This window comes from Marmota flaviventris, chromosome 12 (genome assembly GCF_047511675.1).
Source record: "Marmota flaviventris isolate mMarFla1 chromosome 12, mMarFla1.hap1, whole genome shotgun sequence".
In the NCBI taxonomy this organism is placed as follows: domain Eukaryota; kingdom Metazoa; phylum Chordata; class Mammalia; order Rodentia; family Sciuridae; genus Marmota; species Marmota flaviventris.
In genome coordinates, this window is record NC_092509.1 from 14,809,697 (window position 1) to 14,834,111 (window position 24,415).

Genomic DNA, 24,415 nt, shown 5'->3' on the forward strand with positions numbered 1-24,415 from the left:
AACAGAGAGAGATGCTGACTCAAAATAATAACAGCAATAGGAATTTTAATCTTTTATTTAATTATTATCTTTAAAATAAATAATTTGAGTGTTCTGAAGACCAACAAAATTAGATAGAAAAAGACGATATTGCTTTCCTTTTTGTTTGAAGTGAGGCCAGTTCCTGAGTCGATTACTGGAGTTTTTCATGGAGCCATGATTTCCTGGCTGGTGTGGGAGGCATAGAGTGGAGCTGCTTGTGGAGCTTTGTTCTCATCCAGCCAGAAGATGGAGGGCTGGTTCTTAGGGGACAGTGGGGACCCAGGTCCAGACCCCAGAGGGTGCCCTGTCCTGCTGCAAGGGAAGGTATGACAGGCAGAGCTGACAGGCAGAGCCAGACTTGGGCTGTGACTTTGGGACTCACCGGCCTCACAGGACTCCAGCTCTGGGGTCATGCTGCAGGCAGAGCCAGGCCTGGAAAAGCAGTGGGAACCAGGTACCAGGCATTAAGATGGTCATAAGGCTCCCTGCACCCTTCATATCTGGCCCTTTGCTTCTTTTGGGAGCTAAACCTGTCATTCATTGTCCCTTTCCTGACTCCTCGGACTGATATGATTTTGGTTTACACAAAATATTGCTTTATATTACTAATTGTTTTATTTTTGAATAAATAAAATGAGGGTACTAAAAGCATATTTGAAAAATGCTTTTAAATAAATGAAATTCAGATTTGGGCATATTTTACATGAAATTCTCTTAGGTTCATACCATGTGGGTGAAGACCATAAAAGTGTATCTTACCTACTTTTCATGTGTCCATCGATTCTGGAGCCTGATATTCCCAGGTTGCTTCACCCACCAGGGGCTCTAGGAAGCACAAGAAGTCTGTGATGAACTTGGATAGACCTGGCCAGGCCCACTTCTCGCCATTGAGTAGCTGGCTTTGTGACCTCAGGCAAACTGCTCAACCTCTCTATGCTTTGGTGTTCTCACCTTTAAAATGAACTGAGCTGGTGCAGTGGCGCATGCCTGTGATCCCAGCTGCTTGGAGGCTGAGACAGGACATTGAGAGTTCAGAGCCAGCCTCAGCAAAAGCAAGGCTTTAAGCTCAGTGAGACTCTATCTCTAAATAAAATACAAAATAGGGCTGGGGATGTGGCTCAGTGGTAGAGGGTCCCTGAGCTCAATCCCTGGTACCCACCCCCACCCAAAAAAATGAAACTGAAAAGAGCATCTGCTTTCAGAGGATGTTTGAGGGGTTCCTGTTGTGATGCTGATGACAGTTTTAAGAATGAATGTACATAGCAGTACAGGTCGGCCACAATTTTTTAGTATTATTTTTATTTCTATATGACAGTGGAATGCATTACAATTCATATCACACATTAGAGCACAAATTCTTCATATCTGGTTGTGTACAAAGTATATCCACACCAATTCATGTCTTCATACATGTACTTTGGGTAATGATGTCCATCACATTCCACCATCATTTCTAACCCCCTGCCCCTCCCCTCCCCTCCCACCCCTCTGCCTGTTGTTAACGTAGATCAGTAGCATTGTTAGCCCCCTTTACCACTGGAAGGGGAATTCTGATTTCAGGAAACTTAATCAGGGTTCTGTAATTTGCATATTGAGGGCATGAATGATGCCATAGACACTTGATAGCCTACTTTAATGGCTATGGAAGCTGACTGAATTAGAAGTTTACGGAGAGGGATTGCAGAACTTTTGTCCACCTCTTGTGAGCCAGTACTGCAATCGGCTCAAAAGGACCTTCTGGCCATCTTGGGGACATTGTAGAAATTGCTTATTTACCCACGTGTTCCAACTTCTTATCTTGTACTTTTTTTTTTTTGGCATTACATATATAGGATGGAAATTATTTAAACAAATGAAAATTATTTAAACAAATGTAGAGTGAAAGAGAGTGAAATTTCAGGGAAGTGTTTTCCATCTAGAGCAAAAACTAACAGGCCAACATGGAGGGGTGATCCCCCCATTCCTCCAACAAATAGTTTTAAATACCCGTTAGTTTTCAGGCATTATTCTAGGATTCTCAAATCAATGAACACGACATCAAAATTCTCTGCTTTGTGGAACTTACGTTTTAATGGCAGATGAAGCAATGTTAGAGTATGATGCGGAGCAGGGAAAGAAAAAAATGCATTCAGGACAGCAGGCTGGGTGTGCTGAGGACGAGGTTGGAAGGTGTTTGGGGCAAGCTGTGTTTGTACTACGGAGTTTTCAAGGTTGACCTCCTTAAAAAGATGGTTGAATAAAGACCCCAGAGTGGTCTCTGGAGGGATTTGGAGGAAGGAGTTTGGGAGGGGCCTGATGTGTGTGAGGGAGATGAGGAAGCCAGTGAGGTTGGGGCCCAGTGAGCAGCACGTGGACACACGCAAGAGTCTCATGGGCTTGGTAGTTCAGGACATCGGGGGCCATAGGAAGGACTTTGTAAGTGCTTTAGAATTAAACCTAATTCTACCGTTTACTTTTTACATGGTATGGTGTCATATATAATGCTTTAAATTATTTATTCAGGTTCTTTTTCTGATTTTAAAGTAATAAAAAGAAATATCACTTTTCAAAGATGTTCTGACAGTTCAGTGGAATAATCTGAGTTTTGCCCACTCATGGATGAGTACCCCTCACTCTCTCAGTAGTTGCCGTTATTTTCATTACTGCCAATTGGTTTTGAGTTAATGTTGAAGCTCTTGATTTGAAGATGGGTGCTTATTTCAGGTCACTGGAAATCACATAATACCTGGAAAGTCTTCTGATTTCTGTGTATGTGAATAAAGAAACATGTAACAAAAAACATAAAAAACCCTGTCCCTGAATAAAGAAATATTTGCTTTCATTCTTAAAAATGGCCTCAAGAACTTAATCTAAAGCTAAAAGAATGTTTCAGTTATATAGGGTACACAAGGAACATGGTCTAAGAGGAAATTAAATACTACGAAGACTTTTAAAAACAAAATATCTTGATATCTCTATTAATAAAATTTATAAAGAGCCTTATACTGATTCTTTCTAGGTATAAAATACAAAATTTTCCATTATTTATACCTGTGACATTGGAAGTCTTTTTATAACCTAAAGTATATGAAAGCTGTCATGTCTCAGGATCCCATGTGAGGGGGCAATGGCAAGGGCTGAAAGCTGGAGGTAATGATAATCTAACAGGTAATTTTTTAAGTGAAAGGCAATGAGTTTTAGGCTATTAATGCCCATTTAATCTTCTTTTCTTTTTCTCTTTTCATCAAAGTAAGAGGTATCTTTATCAGTTAAATATCATGAGAATAAGAGGGGGAGTGTTAGGCAACTTTGCATTGCTCTAACCAAAACACCAACCTGAACAACTTAGAAGAAAATGTTTCTTTTGGCTCATATTTGCAGAATCTTAGTCCATGGGTGGAAAGTCCCTTGCTCTAGGCCCAAGGTGAGGCTGAACATTCCTGGAGGAAGCACTGCTCCATTCATTCATGGCCACCAGAAAGGAGAGAAGAGACCACAGGGCAGAAGCACCCTTCAGGTCCCCTACACCCGTAACCTACCTTTTCCAGCCACACCCAACCTAGTATAATCACCCCCAGTCAGTCCATTTAAACTAGGATGAACTGATTAGGTCACAGCTCTCACCATCCAGTAATTTTGATATCACCGGTTATCAGATGAGTCCTGCTTCCTGAAGTGTAATTAGAGAAGCACGCCGAGGCAAGAATATAAAGCAGTGTTTATTTCAAAAGGGGTAACATAGTCTTCTCCTGGGAGGGAGAAGGGGGCTATAGCTGGTATCATAGTACCCCAAGAAGGAGGGTGTTTTGCCTTTTTATGTCCTAAGCTTCCTTTGTTCCCCTGTTCTCTTTCCTTTTTCTCCTTTCTGCTTAGGTGGGATGGCCCAAAGGTGAGCAGATGGGCTGGAGGGGCCAAGTTGGAGTGATCTGGGCAGGAAGAGGCATAATTAACAACTCCCTGTAGGGAGGGGCAATTCCTGGCACAGGTTACCTTAGCAACAGGTTGGAGCAGAGGCAGGTTAACTTGATAAGGGTGAAGGAAAGGCTCTGAAGAAATTAACATTTCAATTCCTTCATTCTCTGGATGTGACCCTTACCTATCTACCTGTCTGGCTTCAATTTCACCTCTGAATATATCTTCATTAACACAGGAGCTTTGGGGGTACACTCATCCAAAACATAACTGAAGGTTTTAAGACTAAAAACTACCGAGGCTTGAACTAGTCATCATTGAAAAGGATGTGAACCAATAAGGAGTAACTAGAAATACTGCTGACATGAGGGTTCTTTTGGAGTGGAATTTGTAATTTTTATGATTCCCTTTTCTGAACGGAGCAGAAATAACTATTTGACTAACCCATGGATGCTGTAAATAGCAGAATTGATGCCCTTCAAAATTCAGGGTTCATTTAATATCAATATACAATTTCCTTTAAAATCGTATAAGTTTCTGAAATAAACACAGAGCTAGTACAGGAATACAAATTTACATTGCACCCCAGATTGCTTGGGTTGCGCTAAACAAGTGGGATCATAGTCTAGTGGTTATTGGCACATTCCCTATTGGAGACTTCTGATCCATGGTGAAGGCACAGATGCCAGGGTTTGGTCAGAAGTCACCAGGAGACTGAATGTCACTTATGATCCCAGTGCTAATTATAGTATATATTAGCCTCATTTGTATTTTACAAGCACGGATTTATGCTACAGTGTACTTCTTTGTTATTTGTTTATCCATTTCTAATAAGAGAATGTGTACAACCATGGAATACATCAAGATGGAATTCCAGATTTCTAAGTGGCACTCAGAGCTCATTCCTACCTACTGGGTGGAATGGAGCATGGACACAGGATGATGGTGAAACATTCTTAAAACTGACAAGGAGACAGTTTTCATTTTTAAATAGCTAAAATTTAGAAATTAAGGAAGTCTTACGGTTTTGGGGAATTGTCATAAGCCACTTAATACCATATGGTATACTTTTGTAATTAAAAATTGAATTATATTTTATCTTAACATTTGGCCCATAAGGATATTTGTTTAACCCCTTTGGTTCATTATTGCTTGGGTGAGGAAGAGTAAATTTCATCACAACTAAATAGGATTTTATAAGAAGCCCAGGAATAGAGTGACTCTTTGCATAAGCTAGCATTGCTGAATTTTTGATTCATTCCTTCATTGTACAAATTTAATAGAATGGTAGAGTTAGAATAATAGAATTCTAATTAGAATTAGAGTAATGGAATTATAATGAGAATTAGAATAATAGAATCCTTTTATTCTGTTAAATTTGGGGATTGTCAGCCCCTAAGGTATAAGATTAAGATGAATTATTCAATCATCAATAATTGTCAGACACTCAAATATAATTCAATGCATTAAATATGTTGTGAAATCATTTTGTGTAGACATTTGATATTTTCATCTGAGAAAACATTGTTTGACTTATATTTTAAAGTATCATTTAAGACTCTTTGCATAGGGTTTTAAATGAGGCTTTGCCAATTTTTGTCTTTTACATAAATGGTCTAGGTTTCTGTAGATGCTGCCCATGGTTACAGCCCCCGAGCCATCGACATGAGCAATGTTACACTGTCTAGAGACCTGCACGTAAGTATTAAGTGTTTAAAATAGTCTCCGAATTTATTTTTAATAAGGCTGTCATGACTTGTTTGAATGTGGTGACCATATAATGGGTCAATGTAGTTTAAAGCTGTTATGTCCCTAATTTTTTTAGTGCTCTAGAAAATGCTGCAGTGGACTCCCTGATGGGTGGTTTTACCTTCCAAGGTTTTGCTTACTCATGCTGAACTGTGTGGTCTGATACGTGGAGTTTCAGAAGCAAAAGATTCATAAATCTTAAATCTCATTCCATTCTGAGTAGGGTAATGGCATCTCTTGCCATCCTGCTACATCACCTAGGATGTGAATCCTGCCTTTGTCCAACAAATCCACACTGTATATGCTACCCGCCCTTAATCACTTAATGGCTGTCTTGCTATCAGATCAGCTGTTTGGTTTTGCACCGCTGTGTTCAAGGAACAGTAGTGATGCAAAGGAAGCATCAGAATATCAAACATGGAAGGACAGGTTAACTCTGCTACTGCACCTCAACACTGCAGGGCAATGTACACAGAGGTTTCTTACTATCTGACGTTTCAGCATTCACTGGGGGTCTTGCAACGAATTCTCAGGATTAGGGGGACTACTGAAAAACTTTTTCTGGGATATCTCTTTCACACAATGTATTTTCCTTAAAGATAGTATCCATTAAAAATCCTAATATAGCTAGGTATATATGAAAAGAGAATGAGTAGTTAATAATCCTCTGCTCAAAGGCCACCTTAATTATTCAGTAAAGAATATATTTTTTAGGTTGTTTGGGTCCAGAGAAATTGGTGGCACTTTGCTTTCTATCCATAGTCATATCTCCTCTGTCACTAAGGATCTGACTTTGAAATGGATGATTTTAACTGAAGGTTAAATGGTCTGTATGATGTAATTATATGGCTATTGTTAGTATTATTCCAAGAGAAATAGGATCTAAATGTAAGATTTATATACTGTTAAATTGTTTGGTTTGCCCTTTGTTGTTGCTCCTGTAGGAATATATTAAAATGATGTAATAAGTTGAGTATCAAAAGTGAAAAGAAACTTAGAGGTAATTATATAAAAATCCAAAAGGCCACAAAGTGAACAATGTAGCTTATCCAAGGTCTCTTACAGTTTGAACAGAGAATAGTCTTGAAGTCAAATCTCTGTCCATCTGATTTTCTTTCCATTCAGTGTTTAGTAAGGTTTGTTATCTTTTATAGCTACGGAAACTAAAGTAAGAACTTGTAAATAAGCATATTTTCTGTGGAAATCTACAGCTATATTGAAGTTTCATTTTAACAGTGTTCCCTTCACCTTCTGAATATAGCCCCCATTGCTCCAAGGCTTCTCCCGTCTCCCACTCCTTAATAAGATTAGGGAGATAGTGTTATGTTTTCTTCCCCCTAGTTAATTGCCCCTGAACACACTCACTACAGGAAAGAGATGAAGGCTGAGGACCTGGGAAGTGAATATCTCCCAAATTAATAAGTGAATCCTAACATGCCATCAGGGCGCCCCTGGGGCCCCCTACCAAAGCACACCTGGAATGTGACCCTTAAAGAGTTCCTTTAAAACCTCCAGACCCTCCTGATAGAGTCACAGCCTTTAGGACAGGAGTCCTCTGTGTTTCTTTCTCCTTTGGTAGCAAAGCAATAAACCTTCTTTTTCCTTTTTCTCAAAACCATGTCCTCATTATTAAATTGGCATTGATTGGCACTGGGGACAGAGACTGAGCTTTCAGTGAATTATCATAAATATGTGTTTAAGCATCATGCATAATACTGGCTTCCTATCAGATCTCCTATGATATTTACATACTATGTAATTTCGCAAATCATTAGAATTCTCTGAAATTTGATTATCTTTTAAAAGTATTTTGGCATTAATACTTTTTCATTCATTTAGGGCATACTTTTTGATATTGCATATTGGAAAGCCACATTGTATGTTTTGCCCACTGAAGTATAAATTAGCTCAGGAATGTTTGGTTCATTTCAGGCTATGGCAGAAATGATGGCTGAAAACTACCATAACATATGGGCAAAGAAGAAGAAAATGGAGTTGGAGTCCAAAGGTAGTATTTTCTAAAACCTTTTTTAAAAAACTATGAGAGGGGACTGGGGTTGTGGCTCAGAGGTAGAGCACTTGCCTAGCATGTGCCAGGCCCTGGGTTCAATCCTCAGTACCACATAAAATAAATAGATAAAATAAAGGTATTGTGTCCACCTACAACTAAAAAAAAAAAAATACAGCAACTATCAGAGCCATAGTGGGGCATGCCTATAATCTCAGGGGCTCAGGAGGAGGCTAAGGCAGAGGATCCTGAGTTCAAAGCCAGCCTCAGCAACTTAGCAAAGGCTGGGAAGCAGAGGCAGGAGGATTCCGAGTTCAAAGCCAGCTTGGCAAAGGCAAGGTGCTAAGTAACTCAATGAGACCCTGTCATTAAATAAAATACAAAACAGGGCTGAGGATGTGGCTTGGTAGTTAAGTGCCCTTGGGTTCCATCCCTGGTAGCAAAAAAGGAACAGAAGAGAAACCAATCAATCAGTTGACGGGAGTGTGTGATATGGAAGGAAGAACTATTCTCTTTGCTATAAGCTTAAGACTTGTCCTGCCCTCATTTTATGGGAATGTTTTATATGCAGCAGTGCCAGACTAAGGATGGAAATTCTGTAATTTCCTGATTACTAGTGTTTAAGAATTTTGATGGCTGTCTTTGACCCATTTTAGCAGAGATTTAGGTAAAAGTTAATTAGATCTGCCTCCCTTGCTCCTTCTCCCACCCTTTTTTATTTCCTGTCTTCACCTCTTTCTCTTGTCTAGTCCAGTTGTTACTAGAAAATGCTTGTGCTTGCTCTTTGCTCCTTATTTTTTAAATATTAAAGTGATATTCTCTTGGTCATTTATGAATTTCTTTTTTTAAAAATTTTTAGTTTGTTTTAATTAGGTATACATGACAGTAAAATGCATTTATGCACTTTGATATACATAGATGGGATATAATTTCCTATTTTTCTGAGTGTACGTGTTGCAGAATCATATTGGTCATGTAGTCACATATATACATACAGTAATAATAATGTCTGTTTCGTTCTACTGTCTTTCCTATTCTGTCCCCTCCCATTACTTCCCTCTACCTAATGTAAGGTAACACTAATGACTATTATTGCCTAGTGCTGCCTTATTGTGAATTAGCATCTGCATATTAGAGAACACATGTGGCCTTTGATTTTGTGGGATTGGCTTATTTTGCTTAGCATGGTATTCGCCAACTCCAACCATTTACTGGCAAATGCCACAATTTTACTCTTCTTTAAAGCTGAGTAATATTTCATTGAGTGTATATACCACATTTTCTTTATCCATTCATATATTGAGGGACACCTAGGTTGGTTCCATAGTCTAGCCGTTGTGAATTGAGCTGCTATAAACATTGATATGGCTGCATTACTATAGCATGCTAATTTTAAGTCCTTTGAGTATAAACCAAGGAGTGGAATAGCTGGGTCAAATGGTGGTTTCATTCCCAATTTTCTGAGGCATCTCCATACTGCTTTCCATAGTGGTTGCACCAATTTGCAGTCCCACCAGCAATATATGAGTGTACCTTTTTTACCACATCCTCACCTGCCTTGACCAGTGCGGCCAAACTAGAAGGTTCAGGCGAGGGGTGATGGGAGATTGGAAGAAATAAAGAGTCAACATGTGCAGATATTGAAGATAAAACTGGGGTCTGATGGAACACTGCTCTCTGATAGAGAAGCAGGTCTAAAGAATTACACCGGCAATCTTTATTATATATGTCTCTAAATCAGATTGAAGACTATGCAAGCATTATTCTTTGTATTGATGAAAATTTCAGAGTTAGCAACAGTAAGCAGCTATTTCCTCAGTTACAATCTATAGTTGCAATGTGCCCATTTATTGATTGGGTTATTGTGCAGCTCTCAAGAAATTCCATTGTTTAAAGTTACTAATTTGCGGGCAGATTCAGGAGTAGCAGAACTGGTAAAACATTGTTGTTAGCAAGGCAGTTCCTTCATTCCCAGGAGCTGCTGGGCCTGAGATTAAGGTTGAGGCTGATAAGACTCTAACATGGAGGGCATTTCCATAGCAACCAGGCATCCTATGCCTTTGCACAGAAAGTTTCCCAGCCACCAAGTATGCCACAGCCATGAAGTCATCAGGGACCCCAGTCTCAGACACTGGTCTCCCAGTCACTGTCACCACTCTCCACATTTGCCAACATTTATTGTTGTCTGTATTCTTAATGATTGCGATTCTGACAGGAGTGAGATGAAATCTTAGGGTAGTTTTGATTTGCATTTCTCTAATTGCTAGAGATGATGAACACTTTTTCATATATTTGTTGATCTATTGTGTTTCTTCTTCTGTGAAGTGTCTGTTCAGTTCTTTAGCCCATTTATTGGTTGGGTTATTTGTTTTATTGGTGTTAAGTTTTTTTGAGTTCTTTATATATCCTAGAGATTAATGCTTTATCGGAGCTGCATATGGTAAAGATTTTCTCCCAATCTGTAGGCTCTTTCCTCATGTTATTGTTTCCTTTGCTGAGAAGAAGCTTTTTAATTTGAATCCATCCCATTTATTGATTCTTGATTTTACTTCTTGTGCTTTAGGACTCTTATTAAGGAAGTCAGATCCTCTAGGCTGACATGGTGAGGATTTGGGCCTGTTTTTTCTTCTATTAGGCACAGGGTCTCTGTTCTAGTGACTAAGTCTTTGATTCACTTTGAGGTTATTTTTGTGTAGGGTGAGAGATAGAGGTTTAATTTCATTTTGCTACATATGGATTTCCAGATATGTCAACATCATTTGTTGAATAAGTGTATCTTTTCTCCAGTGAATGTTTTTGGCACCCTTGTCTAGTATGAGATAACTGTATCTCTGTCTCTGTGACTTGTGTCCTCTATTCTGTGCCATTGGTCTAAAAGTCTATTTTGGTGCCAATACCATGCCATATTTGTTACTATTACTCTGTAGTATAGTTTAAGATCTAGTATTGTGAAGTCTCCTGCTTCACTTTTCTTGCTGAGGATTGCTTTGCTTTAGTTATTCTGGGTCTCTTATTTTTTCAAATAACTATCATGATGGCTTTTTCTATTTCTTTCTTTGAAAAATGTCATTGGGATTTTGATTGGAATTGCATTAAATCTTTATGATGTTTTTGATAGTATAGTCATTTTGACAATATTAATTCTGCCTATCCAGGAACATGGGAGATCTTTCAATCTTCTGAGGTTTTCTTCAATTTCTTTCTTTGGTGTTCTGTAGTTTTCATTGTAGAGGTCTTTCACTGCTTTTGTTAGATTGATTCCCAGGTATTTTTCTTTGCATAAACATTTTCTTCAGTTGCATGCATCCTGCACTGAAGATCCTTCTGTGCCAGTCATTTGGTTTTAGTCTCTACACATAGTATTAATTATGTGTGTGTGAAAATCAGAGACTTTGAAAGAATCGGTGCCAATCCACAGTTTCCCTTCCGAGCACTCTCAATCGCTTTCGTCATCCCTGCATCTGTTGGAAGAAGATGAATCTGCTGTAGAAAGTGCTGTGTAAAAAATTCCTGTTTTGCTTGCTCTGGTTATCTGATCCTCTTTGCTTTCTCAATTCCTTGAGAGATCTAGGAACAATTAGGGAGAAATCAAGTGCCATCAAGAGAACACACATCAATAATAGAGAAAAGGGGGTGAAAGAGGTCTCACAAGTATTACCAGCACGCCCAAGTCAGTGAACACCACAAAGGGCTAGAGTCCTGCCCTCCCTTCTCCCTGTCCGCTCTTCCCTGGCTGAGGCACTGTGTCCTGAGGCCAAGGGCAGCTCTGGGGCCAAGCATTCTCACCTGGAGGACTTCCTGAGTCAGCACTAGCAGACTCTAGGCAGCAACCACTGTAGACACATTTACCTCCCGGTTTAGATAGCTCCCCTCGGAGCACCTGCCTGTACCCAAGTCATCAGGGGAAAAGGTGAGGGCTGAGGAGCAAGGGAGTTCTCACAGCCACACTGCTATCAAGAGATCAGCACAGACCGCAGCTTTGGCCTATGGCTGACTCTGAGGTGCCCACCTGCCCTGTCAGTGGAGGTCTAATAGGTGAGAAGAGTTTCAGAGTTAGAGGTACTTTGTGTTCTTGGGATATTAAAATTACAGTTTTTATTTTTTTATTCTTCCTCTTGCTCTCTCTCTCTTCCCATCTCCCCCAGAGTAACCCTTTGATATTCGACTCCAGAATCCTTGTGAATTACATACTGGGTTGCCAAATATAGTTCCATAGAACTAAATGCAATAATGGAGTTGGAAAGGAGTGGTATTAACTAAGTTGGATGTTTGATGAGGTTTGTTTCTCATAAAGTATCCTGTTATAAATTACATCTTCGATTCCGACAGCCAGATTTGGTTTCCAGTGCACTTAGTAACACCTGCCATATCCTTGACTGTTCACACCATCTTGGTGGCATTGTCTTCTGATGATCGTTTTACATCTGATATTGCTATTGCACTATGAAGTAGTGCTGGCTGGTCAGCTGGCTTGCCCTCACCTGGTCTCCTGCAGTTATGCTGGTGCAGCCTCCCCCAATGGCCCTGGGCCTCAATACCAAGCTCTTCAGTGTGCTGCCACTTTAATAGCTTCTTTACTTCATGTCTTTACGTATGAAATCAACAGTGTAGTTATAATATTTTTATAACTTTGACAAAGTTTAATTTTTTTAAAGTTATAATTTTGTTTTTCTCCTGATTCTTTTTAAAATAAATGCTTTCTAAAATTTTTTAATCTAAAGGAACGCTCCATTTTTTCTATTTCTCAACAGAATTAGATATACTCAAAATCTTGACTCTCGCTAGAGGTTATTGGCCAAAGCTTTTTAATCACTCAAGTATTAGATACTAAAGAGTATCTAATACTTTTAACTTAGTACATCTGCATATGGTTTTGTGTATTTATAAATAATGTGACTACAAAATATTTTATGGGAGTTAGAGTGTCTTAGATAAGAAATTTTTATTATTTCTCTTTTCCCTGTGGGGCAGAATAATGAAACATAACCATGAATCTTGCCTTTTAATTTTATTAGATCCAGCTGTGTGTAATTTATTGTCTTTTTCTATTCCACACTTTCAGACTGGGTGTTCTTCCCTCCTTGGTGATTGCAGAAGTTATTGGCACTTGATATTACAGAGGCGTATTATGTTCATGTCTTAAATTCCTGAAAGAGGGCTGTGCAAGTCTTTCATTGAGTAGGTCTCCTGAGCTGATTGGAATGTTGAGGCAGTGAAGGGCGAAGACTAGAAAGCCCACCTGCTGCTGATGTCAACAGAGGACCTTATCAGCATTCCACAGTGGACCTCCTGTTACCTGCACGCGGCTGCTCATCTCAGGTTGTGCTCGGGTTGCTATGCTGAGCTCCTGTCTTGACCTTCTCTTAGGTGGTGGAAACCATCCCCTGCTGGTGCCCTATGATACCCTGACAGCGAAGGAGAAAGCCAAGGATCGAGAGAAGGCACAGGACATCCTCAAGTTCCTGCAGATCAATGGCTATGCTGTATCCAGGTAGAAGTGCACCTATTCCTATTCTTTTTGTGAGACTTAGTATTCAAATACCCCATCAGGTTTAAAGTTGAAAGTGAATTCAGTGGTCTGCTTAGACCTTGGGGGTGTTATTTAATATATCCACTATATAAACATGTCAGAACCATCAGCACCCTTAGCTGTTGGCCACAGAACTTAATTCCTTTTGATGCGTATGTTAAGTGGTCATCCAGCATGTAGTCAGAATCCTGAGGCAAAATATCACACCCTATATTCATAAATGCAGCATTTTATTTACATAGTAATGAAGTTACTCACTATGGTTTGAAATCAGATGCAAAGTACTCCTTATAAGCCTCACTTTTGCTTGGAGCTACAAGAATATTAGATAACCCTCAGACTTTATATGCAATTTTTGACTAAAACTTTACCTTCTAAGAAAAAACTGCCTTTATTGGTTTCCTTGCTTCCCTTTTGCTGTTGTAGAGGGTTCAAGGACCTGGAACTGGACACACCTTCCATCGAGAAACGATTTGCTTACAGTTTCCTCCAGCAGCTCATTCGCTATGTGGACGAAGCCCATCAGTATATTCTGGAGTTTGGTAGGTTCCAAGGTCCAGATTTTGTTGTTCTTAATCATTACATCAGGTATAGAAGAGCACAGACTGCAGGCTATCTCCTAGTGCTGATACCGCCCATTATCAGTGACAGGTTCTTCTTCCTCAATAGTTGAAGTTTGAACAGTAGAGAAGCATGCCCAGGCAAGCATATAAAGCAGAGTTGATTTAAAAAGGGGCAACCTAGACTTCTCCTGGGAGGAAGCCAGCCTCCCTCTGTTACTTCATCATCTGCTTCAGTGAGTAATGCTCCATTGAAGTTCCCGTTGTTGATGTCCCTGCTCCTGCGGGTGGCCCTTTCAGCCTGGGTAGTGGAGAGACCCAGAGGGCTGCAGTCTGTCCCGTTTGAAGACAGCTCTTATTCTCTTGTGGTCTCCTCTTCACTCTCAGGTTTTGTTCTCAGTGCCCATTCCTTCTGTCTTTTAATGCCTTTTTTGGGACCTATCATTCTCCATTCCTTTAACTACTGATTTTTTCCCCCCAAAATTTAACTTTTTTTTCCAACATAGCATTAGCTTAGTTTATAGAAATCTGAGCTCTGGTATTTGTTGTTCCTGGCCTCCTGCATCCTAAATGTGATTAAAAATTTCCAGTCTAGCATTGTTCTTATAAAACAGCTGAACTCTATTTCAACCTGCCTCCTTCTTTATAGTTCAGATACTGTATTTTTGCTCTCTCCTTAGTTAGTTTTTTATGTGAGACAATAATACATACCAATTTAAGGTTCATAATCTCTCTGTAGCTCATACAACTATAATTTTTAAACACAGGATTCCTGATTCATCCTAACAAGTAGCCAAATTAGTGTGAATTAGTGAAATTTAACCCAGCACAAAAATGAGACAGGGTTGAGTGTTTGGAGCCTTCACACACAAAGTTAAACACTGAAATTTCTGGCTTCCATTTAGAAGGCTCTGATGCGGGCAACAAGTTCAAGGTCCAGTATTCTTTCTAGGAAGGCAGGATAGAAGACAGAGAGAAAGAACACCATTTGGAGAAGGGAATGTATATACATTTTATGTATGTATGTGGCTGTATGTATGTATTTTGTTGTTGTTTTTTACATCTTCACTTGGAGAGCAGGAACACACATTTGAAGGGTGGCAATGGGTTTCAATTTTGTTCACACTTACTCATGTTTCTGAATAAGCCTCTTAGCACAGTGCTTGTGTATGGAGAGCCTTGAGGATATTGCTGTAGGCAGAGTCACCGCTGGGTACCCTTCTTTCCCTTCCCAGGGTGAGGGTCTACACTGGGAACACGTAGGCCTCCAAGAGCCAGCTTTCACAGGGTGTCCTCTACAGTTTTTGATGTTGCATGTCCCTTTTTGCCATGGCTGTGACAGAGAAAATAATGTACTAAGAACCCACTTAGAAGAGCAGGTGGGGCTGAGTTGGTCAATGCTGCCATCCATTTAAATTCCCATCTTCCGTGGTCACTGTAAGCAGAACGCTGTGTTGTCTTCTCCTCTGTCCTTGACTTCATTGACTTTAAAATAAATTGAATTTACTCATTCTTAGATCTAACTATGATGGTAAGAATATTCTTTGCCTTTTTAATTATACTAGAGGATTCTCTCCAAATCCTTTTCACGTGTAGCACATAAGCTTTTTTGTTAAAGTGTTTAATGAAAGGAAGAGGATTCCTTATTTAATTCCTTGAAATGTTAGCATATTTGGTTGTGCACAAAGCTCTACTCTAACATACTCTCTAAGGTTTGAGAAAGTGTGTCTTGTTATTTTTATTTCTAATTGCAAAATGACTTTTTCAAGTTGCATAAAATCTGGAAGCTTTGCCTACAAATTCTACTGAAATATACAGGTCTGCTTTTCCAACTCTCCAGTATGTTCTGCATATCATTTCGATTACTATAGTTTATTATTACCTCATCAATATGCATAAAACCTCTTTTATATGCATGAAGTGGGAAAGAAAGGCCACTTTCTAAGCTAAATGCAATAGGTCAATCAATTCTTAACCTTGAATCATTTTTTAAAGCATGGGGAAAACGTGAGTGTTTTTGCTTCACTGATGGAAATTATCTTTTGACATAGGTCAGAACTCCTTTGTTCTTTACAGAATGCTAATTTTGCAGCCTAATATTGAAATTATTATCCTCCTTCTCATCAAAGGTCCTGGCATCCTGTAGATTTTTAGTTGGTATTTTAAAATTGAAGCCTTAACTCTGTCACACAAGAGGTAGCCATCTTTCTAAGAGACAAAGGGTAAAACCCAACCAGCTATGTGCATTCCACCTGTCCTCTCCCTGAGCCCTCCTTTCTTGAGAACAATCTAGGATGTAGGATTTTTACTTTATTCCCCAATATGTCAATACTGTCTGAAGGCTACACAAAATGTATTTTTTAATAACAGTTTTTTTAAATATATATATTTTTAGGTATAGATGGACATAACACAATGCCTTTAATTTTTTTTATATGGTGCTAAGGATCAAACCCAGGTCCCACCCGTGCTAGGCGAGTGCTCTACTGCTGAGCCACAATCCCAGCCCCCACAAAATGTATTTTTACTCATCACTGTAAATGTGGGCTTTCCTCCGTATTTTTTTTTTTTTTTATGGTCCTGAGGATTGAACTCAAGGCCTTGTGCATGTGAGGCAAGCATTCTACCAACTGAGCTATATCCCTAGCCCTCTTCCATAGTTTTTAAAATTTTTTTGAGTATTTATTATAATCTCCTTTTTAAATTGCACTGGTGAAGTTAGTTTTTGCATTTTTGTTGGCTTTTTATATGTAGATTAGTGGGATTCAGCAGTGCATTCTGAACTTTGCTTTTGGGGTGAATATCTTGAAATGTTTGAAATATAACATGTACCTAAAAACTCTTCCTATCTACAGATGGTGGCAGCAGAAGCAAAGGAGAACATTTCCCTTATGAACAAGAAATCAAATTCTTTGCCAAAGTACAGTATACAATGCATCTTGTTTTTGCTTCAAATGTGTGTTTACAAAAATACTTATTAGATCCTTGGTGCTTTTCAGAATGTACTTGTCTGTAATTCAATTTCAAGTGTAAGTAAATATTCTGTGGCACAAAAAATGACTGCATGAATCACATGGGGTGAATTTGCTGCCAGCATCCTTGGTCACACAGACTCGCCCAGTTCCCCTGCCACGTTCCTCTGATGAATTGGCACTGTCAGAAATTTAAGTCAAAGTTCTAGTATTTTGGTTTGCTCCTATGACATAGAAGAAAAGTGTTGGTTTATTAACATTTGAATATTGTTATGATTTAATATTTTATATGAACCTTTCTTTTAAAAGGAGGGAAAACATTGACCAATATGTACATGGGCACAACCCAAGCATCATAATTGTGGGACCTTTGTCCCACTCACTTTACAGATGGCTCAAAGAGGATACATTGTTCCTATGCAAATCATATCCCATTATTCTTCATTCCATTTAATAAGAATTGATCAAGGATTTGCTATATTATTGGGATATTCATCACTTCCTTGTAGCCACAGAGGGAAGGAGATGAAGGTTTGAGAAGCTCCCATCCTGAGCTCATTCACTTTATCAGTACTAACTATGTCCCAGTGTGTGGCAGGCAGTAAGCTTGGCCTAGGTGCTATGGGGAAGGCCTAGTGCCCTCGGTAGGTGTTTCTGTCTAGGACACCTTGCAATGAGCCTGAAGATCTAACCAATGCTGTCAATTTTCCTTCAGTGAAATTGCAATTGGTGATTACTACAGATTTTGTGCTACATTACATCATTTTGTAGATTTTAAGATAGCATGCTTTTGACTTGATATTTGCCTTCCATGATGTTTTCGGAATTGTACGCTTTACTGTAAAGATTATTTCTTTTGTCTTTTCTTTCCATTCAACAGAGCACTCAGAGTCTGTTACAGTCACCCAGATTGTCCTGGGGTGCATGTTGCTAATGATAAATAGAAAGATAGATAAATCAGGTGACCCACTATCTCCTATATCCATTAGATCATAATCCCCCTTCGTAACCAATTACCAAAACGCTGTATTGGTGGCTTCTAACACAACCTTAAAATACATTATTTTTTCCCACCTGCCTTATGCCTCTGGTGATTTTACTTACAGGTGCTTAAGTGTAACTTAATTTCTACCAAGTCTATAATTCATTCATTGACCATATTTATTCAGTCCCTACTATGTGCCAACCACTCAATTTAGTCCATGGCACAACTCTCAAGGAAGATAACGTAAAATGTGTATATTCCTCATATGTAACTGTGATGTATCACATGGCACGAAGAGGTATATTTAGATGGGCTTGAGTTTGAATACTGGTTAATTGCAGCTGTCATCAATTATATATTTTTTGTTGAACCATGATTTCTCTAGTTCTTGGTATGGGCCCAACATAGCCCTGTGCACTGGAGAATCTGTAGTAAGCCAAACAGACCAAGTAGCAGTTATAGAAGCCAGGAGAGGATCACAGTGGGAAACAGACCCCCACTCTCTTGTGCCATGGAGGCTCTTGGGAAGAGAGACTTCAGCACACATATGAAATGCAGAATTGTCAGAGGTGTTAGAAGAGCAGAGAATACAGGGATTGATGTAGTTGGGAAGTCAGCAAAGGCTGATCTGAGAAAGTCCTGCTGAGCTGAGGTCTGCAGGAGGCAGGGGCAGCAGGAAGAGAACTTGCGACAGGGGTGGCATGTACAGAGCACGCGATGTGTGTGGGCACAGTGCCAGTGGGACTGGATGTGTACAGAGATGGCATAGTGGCTTTGGGAAGGGCCAGGAAAGGGTGACGACTGTGTAGGCAAGCAGTGGCAATGTGACGAGCCATTTACTTGTCTCTATGTGCTACCTGTAAGGTAGGGACCAGAGCACCCGCCATCCAGTGCAGTTACCAGGACAGGGGAGGTGGCTGTGTCCACTGCAGATCTCACTCATGGTAGAGAATCAATTTGTGGTCCTCATAATTATATTTAAGTCTTTTGAGCTTTGGACCATATTATATGAAAACACTGAGAATATCTCATTTTGAGAAAATGTTGAAAATACTGAGAATCATTCCAAACTGTTGAAAACCTGCTCTGTTCCCCATAGTCACATTCCCCTGCGTGCAATCCCCTGACTCAGGCCTGCATGTGCAAGCTCTTGTGCACAAGAACTAGAGACACAGGGCAGATTAGAGAGTTGTACCCCAGGGGGCATGTACCTGGGGCCTGTTGGACTATGAACAAAACTCTGACTGCTCTCAAACTTCAGCTCTTGTTCATCCCCCAAGAGAGTCCACCACACAGATCTGTTTTCTTTTCTTTTCTTTCAGGTAGTTCTTCCTTTAATTGATCAGTATTTCAAAAACCACCGTTTATACTTCTTATCTGCAGCAAGTCGACCTCTCTGCTCCGGGGGACATGCATCAAACAAAGAGAAGGAGATGGTGACTAGGTAAACAGCCACGGCCAGAATGACTGTTGCTTGAATTCAGTGCATTTGCATTTGGGGCCAGGAACTGGGGGACCTGAGGTGGGACTGTGAGCAGAGTCTCCTTCCTGTCCTGGGTCCCAGTCCCCTTGGAATCCCATACTAGATGAGGAGGGTTTCTGCAAATTTAGATAAGTGCTGTAGATGTTGAGTTTCTGTATATTTTGCTGCTAAATGCAATGATGAATAAGAGGAAAAAACATTGTATGAAACAGAATCCTCAGAAAGAAGGCTAGGCAGGCATTGCATATTTGTATTTATAAGAAATGATACTTATAACATTAATTTCTTTAATATTTCTACAAATCTAATATTTTTGCTGGCATTTTTGAGAACAGCAAATCCTACCTACACAAATTTAATTAGAAAAATTTAAAGTAATGGCCAATTTTGAAAAGTAATGAAATAAAAATATCTATTTCCTGAACATTTCCCTTCCTGGCTGGTGTCTTAGAAATGCTTTCTCATTTATGTTTAAAGCATTCATCCTAGATATTTTGTGAGTGTGATTTTGCTGAGTATTTGGGATCTGTTTTTCTCAAAATTCTGCTAGAACTTAGTACACATGAGAATTGGTAACTAAGCAAGTCCACTTCTATATTATTTCATTGCCCAATCGTCACAACCTTTTACAATGTGTGTAACTTTTTATTGCTGTGAGATACCTGAGGAAAACAACTTACAGGAGGAAAGGCAGTTTTAGTTTAGGGTTTCAGGGGTCCATGGTTGACTGGCTCCATTGTTTGGGCCTGAGATGAGGCAGAACAGCATGGCAGAAGGGTGTGCAGTAAACAGCAGAAAGATAAGGGAGAGGCAGGGGCTGAGGACAAGATATGCCCCAGGAACCTAAGATGGGGACACACCTCCTGCAGTTTTTATCACCTCCCACTAATGTCACATTGGGAACACATCAGTGGATGAACCCACTGATGAGATCCGAGCCTTTAGGGTCCAGTCATTTTCCCAAAGCCCCACCTCTGCACATTGTGGTCCTGGGGACAAGGCCTTCAGCAGGGAGCCTTAGGGGGACATTTCAGATTCAGACCATATCAGAATGTATTGGAATGAGATTTCTTTAACAGCAAGTAAAGGGTGTAAAGTAGAACACTGGAGAAACTGTGGTTTTCCTGGGCCCTGAAGTTACCACTCTGCTGAGTGGCAGTACAGTTTTAGCCCACTGGACAGGGTGAAATGAGACTGAATGAAACTGTCACCAGAGGGCAGAGAAGAAACAGGATCCCATGCTGCATAGCATTGGAAGATGCAGCTAGGAGGGAGGTGTTAGCTCCTCTTTTTAATTGATTTTCCATTTTCAGGACTAGTGTAGACAGCGACGTGACATAGGATTGTAACAGTGTTAGAAAAGTCCTCAAACCTCCTCAGATGATAGTTTTCCTGTGAACTGATAAAGCTGTACTGTAAACAACAGGGGGGGCCCATCTCAGTAACAGGCTTTTCCCACACATGGTCCCAGATGAACCACCTCAGCACCCTCTGCAGGATGCGCATGCCCACCCTTCCCGTGGGGATGGCCTTCCAGCCCTAGGAGGGAGAGTGGAGGACCTGGGCACCTCCTAAGTGCCCTCAGACACTTGCCAGCATCACTGTGGTCTGTGACTGCACAGTAACAGGATTCCTAGGGTCACCAAATCCCCAGAGAGCATCCTGAAACCGAGGACACTGCAGGGTCTTCTCCTCCTCCCAGGGATAGTTGCTTTATGTAATAGAAACTTTGTTCCTGGAGCGTGTTGTTAATTTAGACATCACTGAATTACATAAATCAAAAGAAAATATAGTCAGAGAAAATACACACACATTGATGCAAATTCTGCTTTCTTCCCCTATCCTCTCTCATATTTTGTTGCTGCCATTCAGAGTCAGCATAATCCTCAGAAGTATTCACTGACCATGAAATGCACATATGTCAAAACATCAAGTTGTATACCTTTAACATACATATTTTTTATTTGTCAATTATACCTAAATAAGGCTGAAAAAAAAGTTATAGATCTATACACCAAAAAAAAAAAAAAAAAAAAAAAAAACCCAACAACTTACTTTTCATTACCAACTCCATATTCCCCATGAATGAATCAGAACTTTGCTATTCTATTGTAGCCTCAGGTGATGTAATTTTAAGGCCCTGGACTAACTCTAGATTGCTCTGCTCTCTAAGCTCTGCACCAGGATTCTTTAAATTATTTCATCCTGAGTCTTTCCTCACCTAATAGAAGGAGGGTTGGTAAATCTTACTTCTCTTGTTAACATTTACAAAAAAGGAACATATGCTATTTAAAATTCTAACAACAGAAACAGGATGCCTAATAGAAGTAATTTATTTCATGATAGTGTGTTAGTTTCACACATAGGAATTTAAGCTCAGAAAAATTCATACATGCAAAAATGAATACTGTAATGATAAATAAATCATGATACATGTGTAATGCTCTATAACAATGGCATTACAAAAATTATTTTTATATGATATCTAATAATAGGAAAATGATTGTGATAAAAAATGAAATATATGCTCAAATAGAATTAACCCAATTTAAAAATACTAAACTTATATATGTAGATATCTAGAAAAGTGCCAGTAAAGAGAAAACTTAATTTTAAGTTTTTTTCAGAATATTATAGATTTCTGTTTTCTTATTTTTTAAAAGTTTATATAATGAAAAAAATTTCATTATACAGATATGTTTTAAAGCAACCAATAGCAATACAATAACAAAATCATCTGAATAATTTATTGAGATTACTGAAATTTATAAATGTATCCTTTCTTTTTTAAAAAATTTTTTGTTAACTCATAGATGGACACTATACCTTTATTTATTTTTATGCCATACTGAGGATTGAACCCAGGGCCTCACACATGCTGGACAAATGTTCTACTACTGAGCTACAGCCCCAGCCCTAGATGTCTCCAATCTTACCACTTGAGTTAAACATTAAAACTTAAGTGAATTAAATGGGTAATAAAGTCACATAGATAAAATCTAATAAAGTAGACAAAAAACTGGCCCTTCTACTGTGAATTAACTAGTACACATTTACACACATGATAAGCATTATTGTGACGTCTGTAGAGTACATTTAACAGCCATGAGGAGTGTATATTTAACAGCCATGTGGGTCTAATTCTACACAATCCAAAACTGTTTTTTCCGTGCGATGCTTAGATATATACTTCCTGGTGCTATAAATTATGTATTGAGCATTTACTGGATCTAAAATCAGCACCATCATGCTACAAAGAAAAGCAGTGTTGGCCAGGGCTTCGGGAAGGTGCCCAGCAGTAGTTGGTCTGTGAACACGGATGCAGCCCCCCTGGGAGGAAGTGGCCGTGCAGTGGCGTTCAGAGTCAGGCTACATCAGATGGGCTTGCAGGGGACAGAGGTGGTGAAAGTCATGTCACAAAGCTGGTTTTAAAGATTTTATAGGTCAGAATTAAGAAAGGGGGACTATTTTACAGATATACATAATCATATCAGTAAGTGTAGACTCTGGTGGTTTAGAGGGAAGGTGGATTACATAGATTGGGATAGATACTAACTGTTCGAGTGAGGCAGGGCTAGCTGTACAAGGCACCCTGGGAGAGACAGGTCAGAGTGCTGGGGCAGAGGAGCTCTCAGCCATGGGAAGGAGCTACAGAAGATGGACAGGTAGTGTGTTCTGGCCACGAGCGATGTGGCCAAGAGAAAGAAGGAGTGCAGCACTGTGCCTGTGCTCCTGCTATGGGTGCTTGGCATGTCCCTAGTGTCATCCTCAGAACAACAGATCTTGGAAACAGAGCCAGTTTCCAGGAGCTCTTGTTAGATTTGACCAGCAGCTACTGAAGTAGAAGCAGGTCATTCAGCTGCAGGTATCCAGCAGGAAATGTGCCTTTGGTGTTTGTGGAGGGATCAGGGCAACAAATGGTCTGTGCACATGGAGTGCCCAGTGCTGGGGAAGCAGATGATCCTGAAGGAGGGTAGAGAGGGAAGCAAAAAGACTGGACGTCCACACTTGGAGAGGTGCTGCATTTGGAGAATTCCAGAACCTGTCTCTGAAGAACATGGATCATAATCAATTAGGAAGTGAAAAAACCTGCTATAAAACAAAATCCAAAGGGGCAAGAGTTTCAAAGATGGAAGTGTTCAGCAGTGCCAGGTGCTATAGAGAGTACTCCAAGGAGGAGAGTGAGAAAAGGTAATTGGAGTTGCTTCTGAGGGCCACTGATGGGCCCCAGGGAATGCTGGAGTAAGGCAGGAGCAAGAGCATGGGCTGCTCACACATTCCGAAGGACGAGACAGCCATAGGAAGAGAGAAAGGGGTCGGTGCCATCAGGAGAAGGACTTTTAGAGAAAGTACAGGCTGAAGTTTATCATCATCAAATCTCATAGGCTGTCTAGCAGCTCTGGCCTGGGTGGAGGGCACAAGAGGGGAACGAGATGTAATTCATCTCTCTGAGGGCCCAGGTCTGCATCTGGTTTTCCCTGGTGGCCTAGGTGATTAGGAGGCAACAGCTATTGTTAAGAAGGTATTTTCTCTGACGGATTCTCAGCCACTAAATAGAACCCAGTGGGATGAGATGCTGAGCTGTTGATTCCATTAGACAAAGCATCCTAATTGGGTTAAAACCTAATCCTAGCACTATGAACCCCACATCACCAAGAACACCCCTCAGAATGTCTTATTTTGAACCAGAGACTTCAGTCAAAGACATTACCTAAAATGGACTGGAATACAGGGATCCAGGGTAAACTGTTCTAAAGACGATTGCTCTTTTTAGAGACAGACCCTGGGTTGACTTGCATGCACAGACATCATCTGTGAAGCACAGTAGATGGATGAGACTCCTGGACAGAGTTGTTCTCATTTTATTGTCTTTGTTTTTAGCTTACAGAAGAAAATTACAGCATAGAAATGCAGACCAAAAGTCTAATATGTAATTATTTAATAGCTATTTCAGTAGGTCATTATTTTTCCAAATTTTGGTCTGTTATTTCCCAAAACTTTCAGCTTTACTCAGACACTCGTGGATGAACATTTTTTTGGAAAAATCTGTAAAATGCCCTCTTTAATTAATTTTCATCAGTAAATTAGTCCACGTTGATACTGCAGTGAGGTATGATGACTGGAGCTTACTATTAACGTAGTCGCCCTCTCAAGCATGACTGTCTCTCCCCTCTCTCCCCTTCCTGCCATGGATCAATTGCCATCGTTTTCCTTCT

At 39.9% G+C, this 24,415-nt stretch overlaps 1 protein-coding gene across 1 annotated transcript in view; it reads left to right on the top strand.

The window, feature by feature from the left end:
- Positions 1-24,415, top strand: part of Ryr2 (ryanodine receptor 2) — a 478,528-nt gene that overhangs the window by 335,140 nt on the left and 118,973 nt on the right. Inside the window, exons 58-63 of the mRNA XM_027947992.2 lie at positions 5,533-5,610; positions 7,594-7,669; positions 13,037-13,160; positions 13,626-13,741; positions 16,615-16,679; positions 19,039-19,160. Of these exons, the coding sequence (XP_027803793.2) occupies positions 5,533-5,610; positions 7,594-7,669; positions 13,037-13,160; positions 13,626-13,741; positions 16,615-16,679; positions 19,039-19,160 (581 nt within the window). The remainder of the gene's footprint in view (positions 1-5,532; positions 5,611-7,593; positions 7,670-13,036; positions 13,161-13,625; positions 13,742-16,614; positions 16,680-19,038; positions 19,161-24,415) is intronic.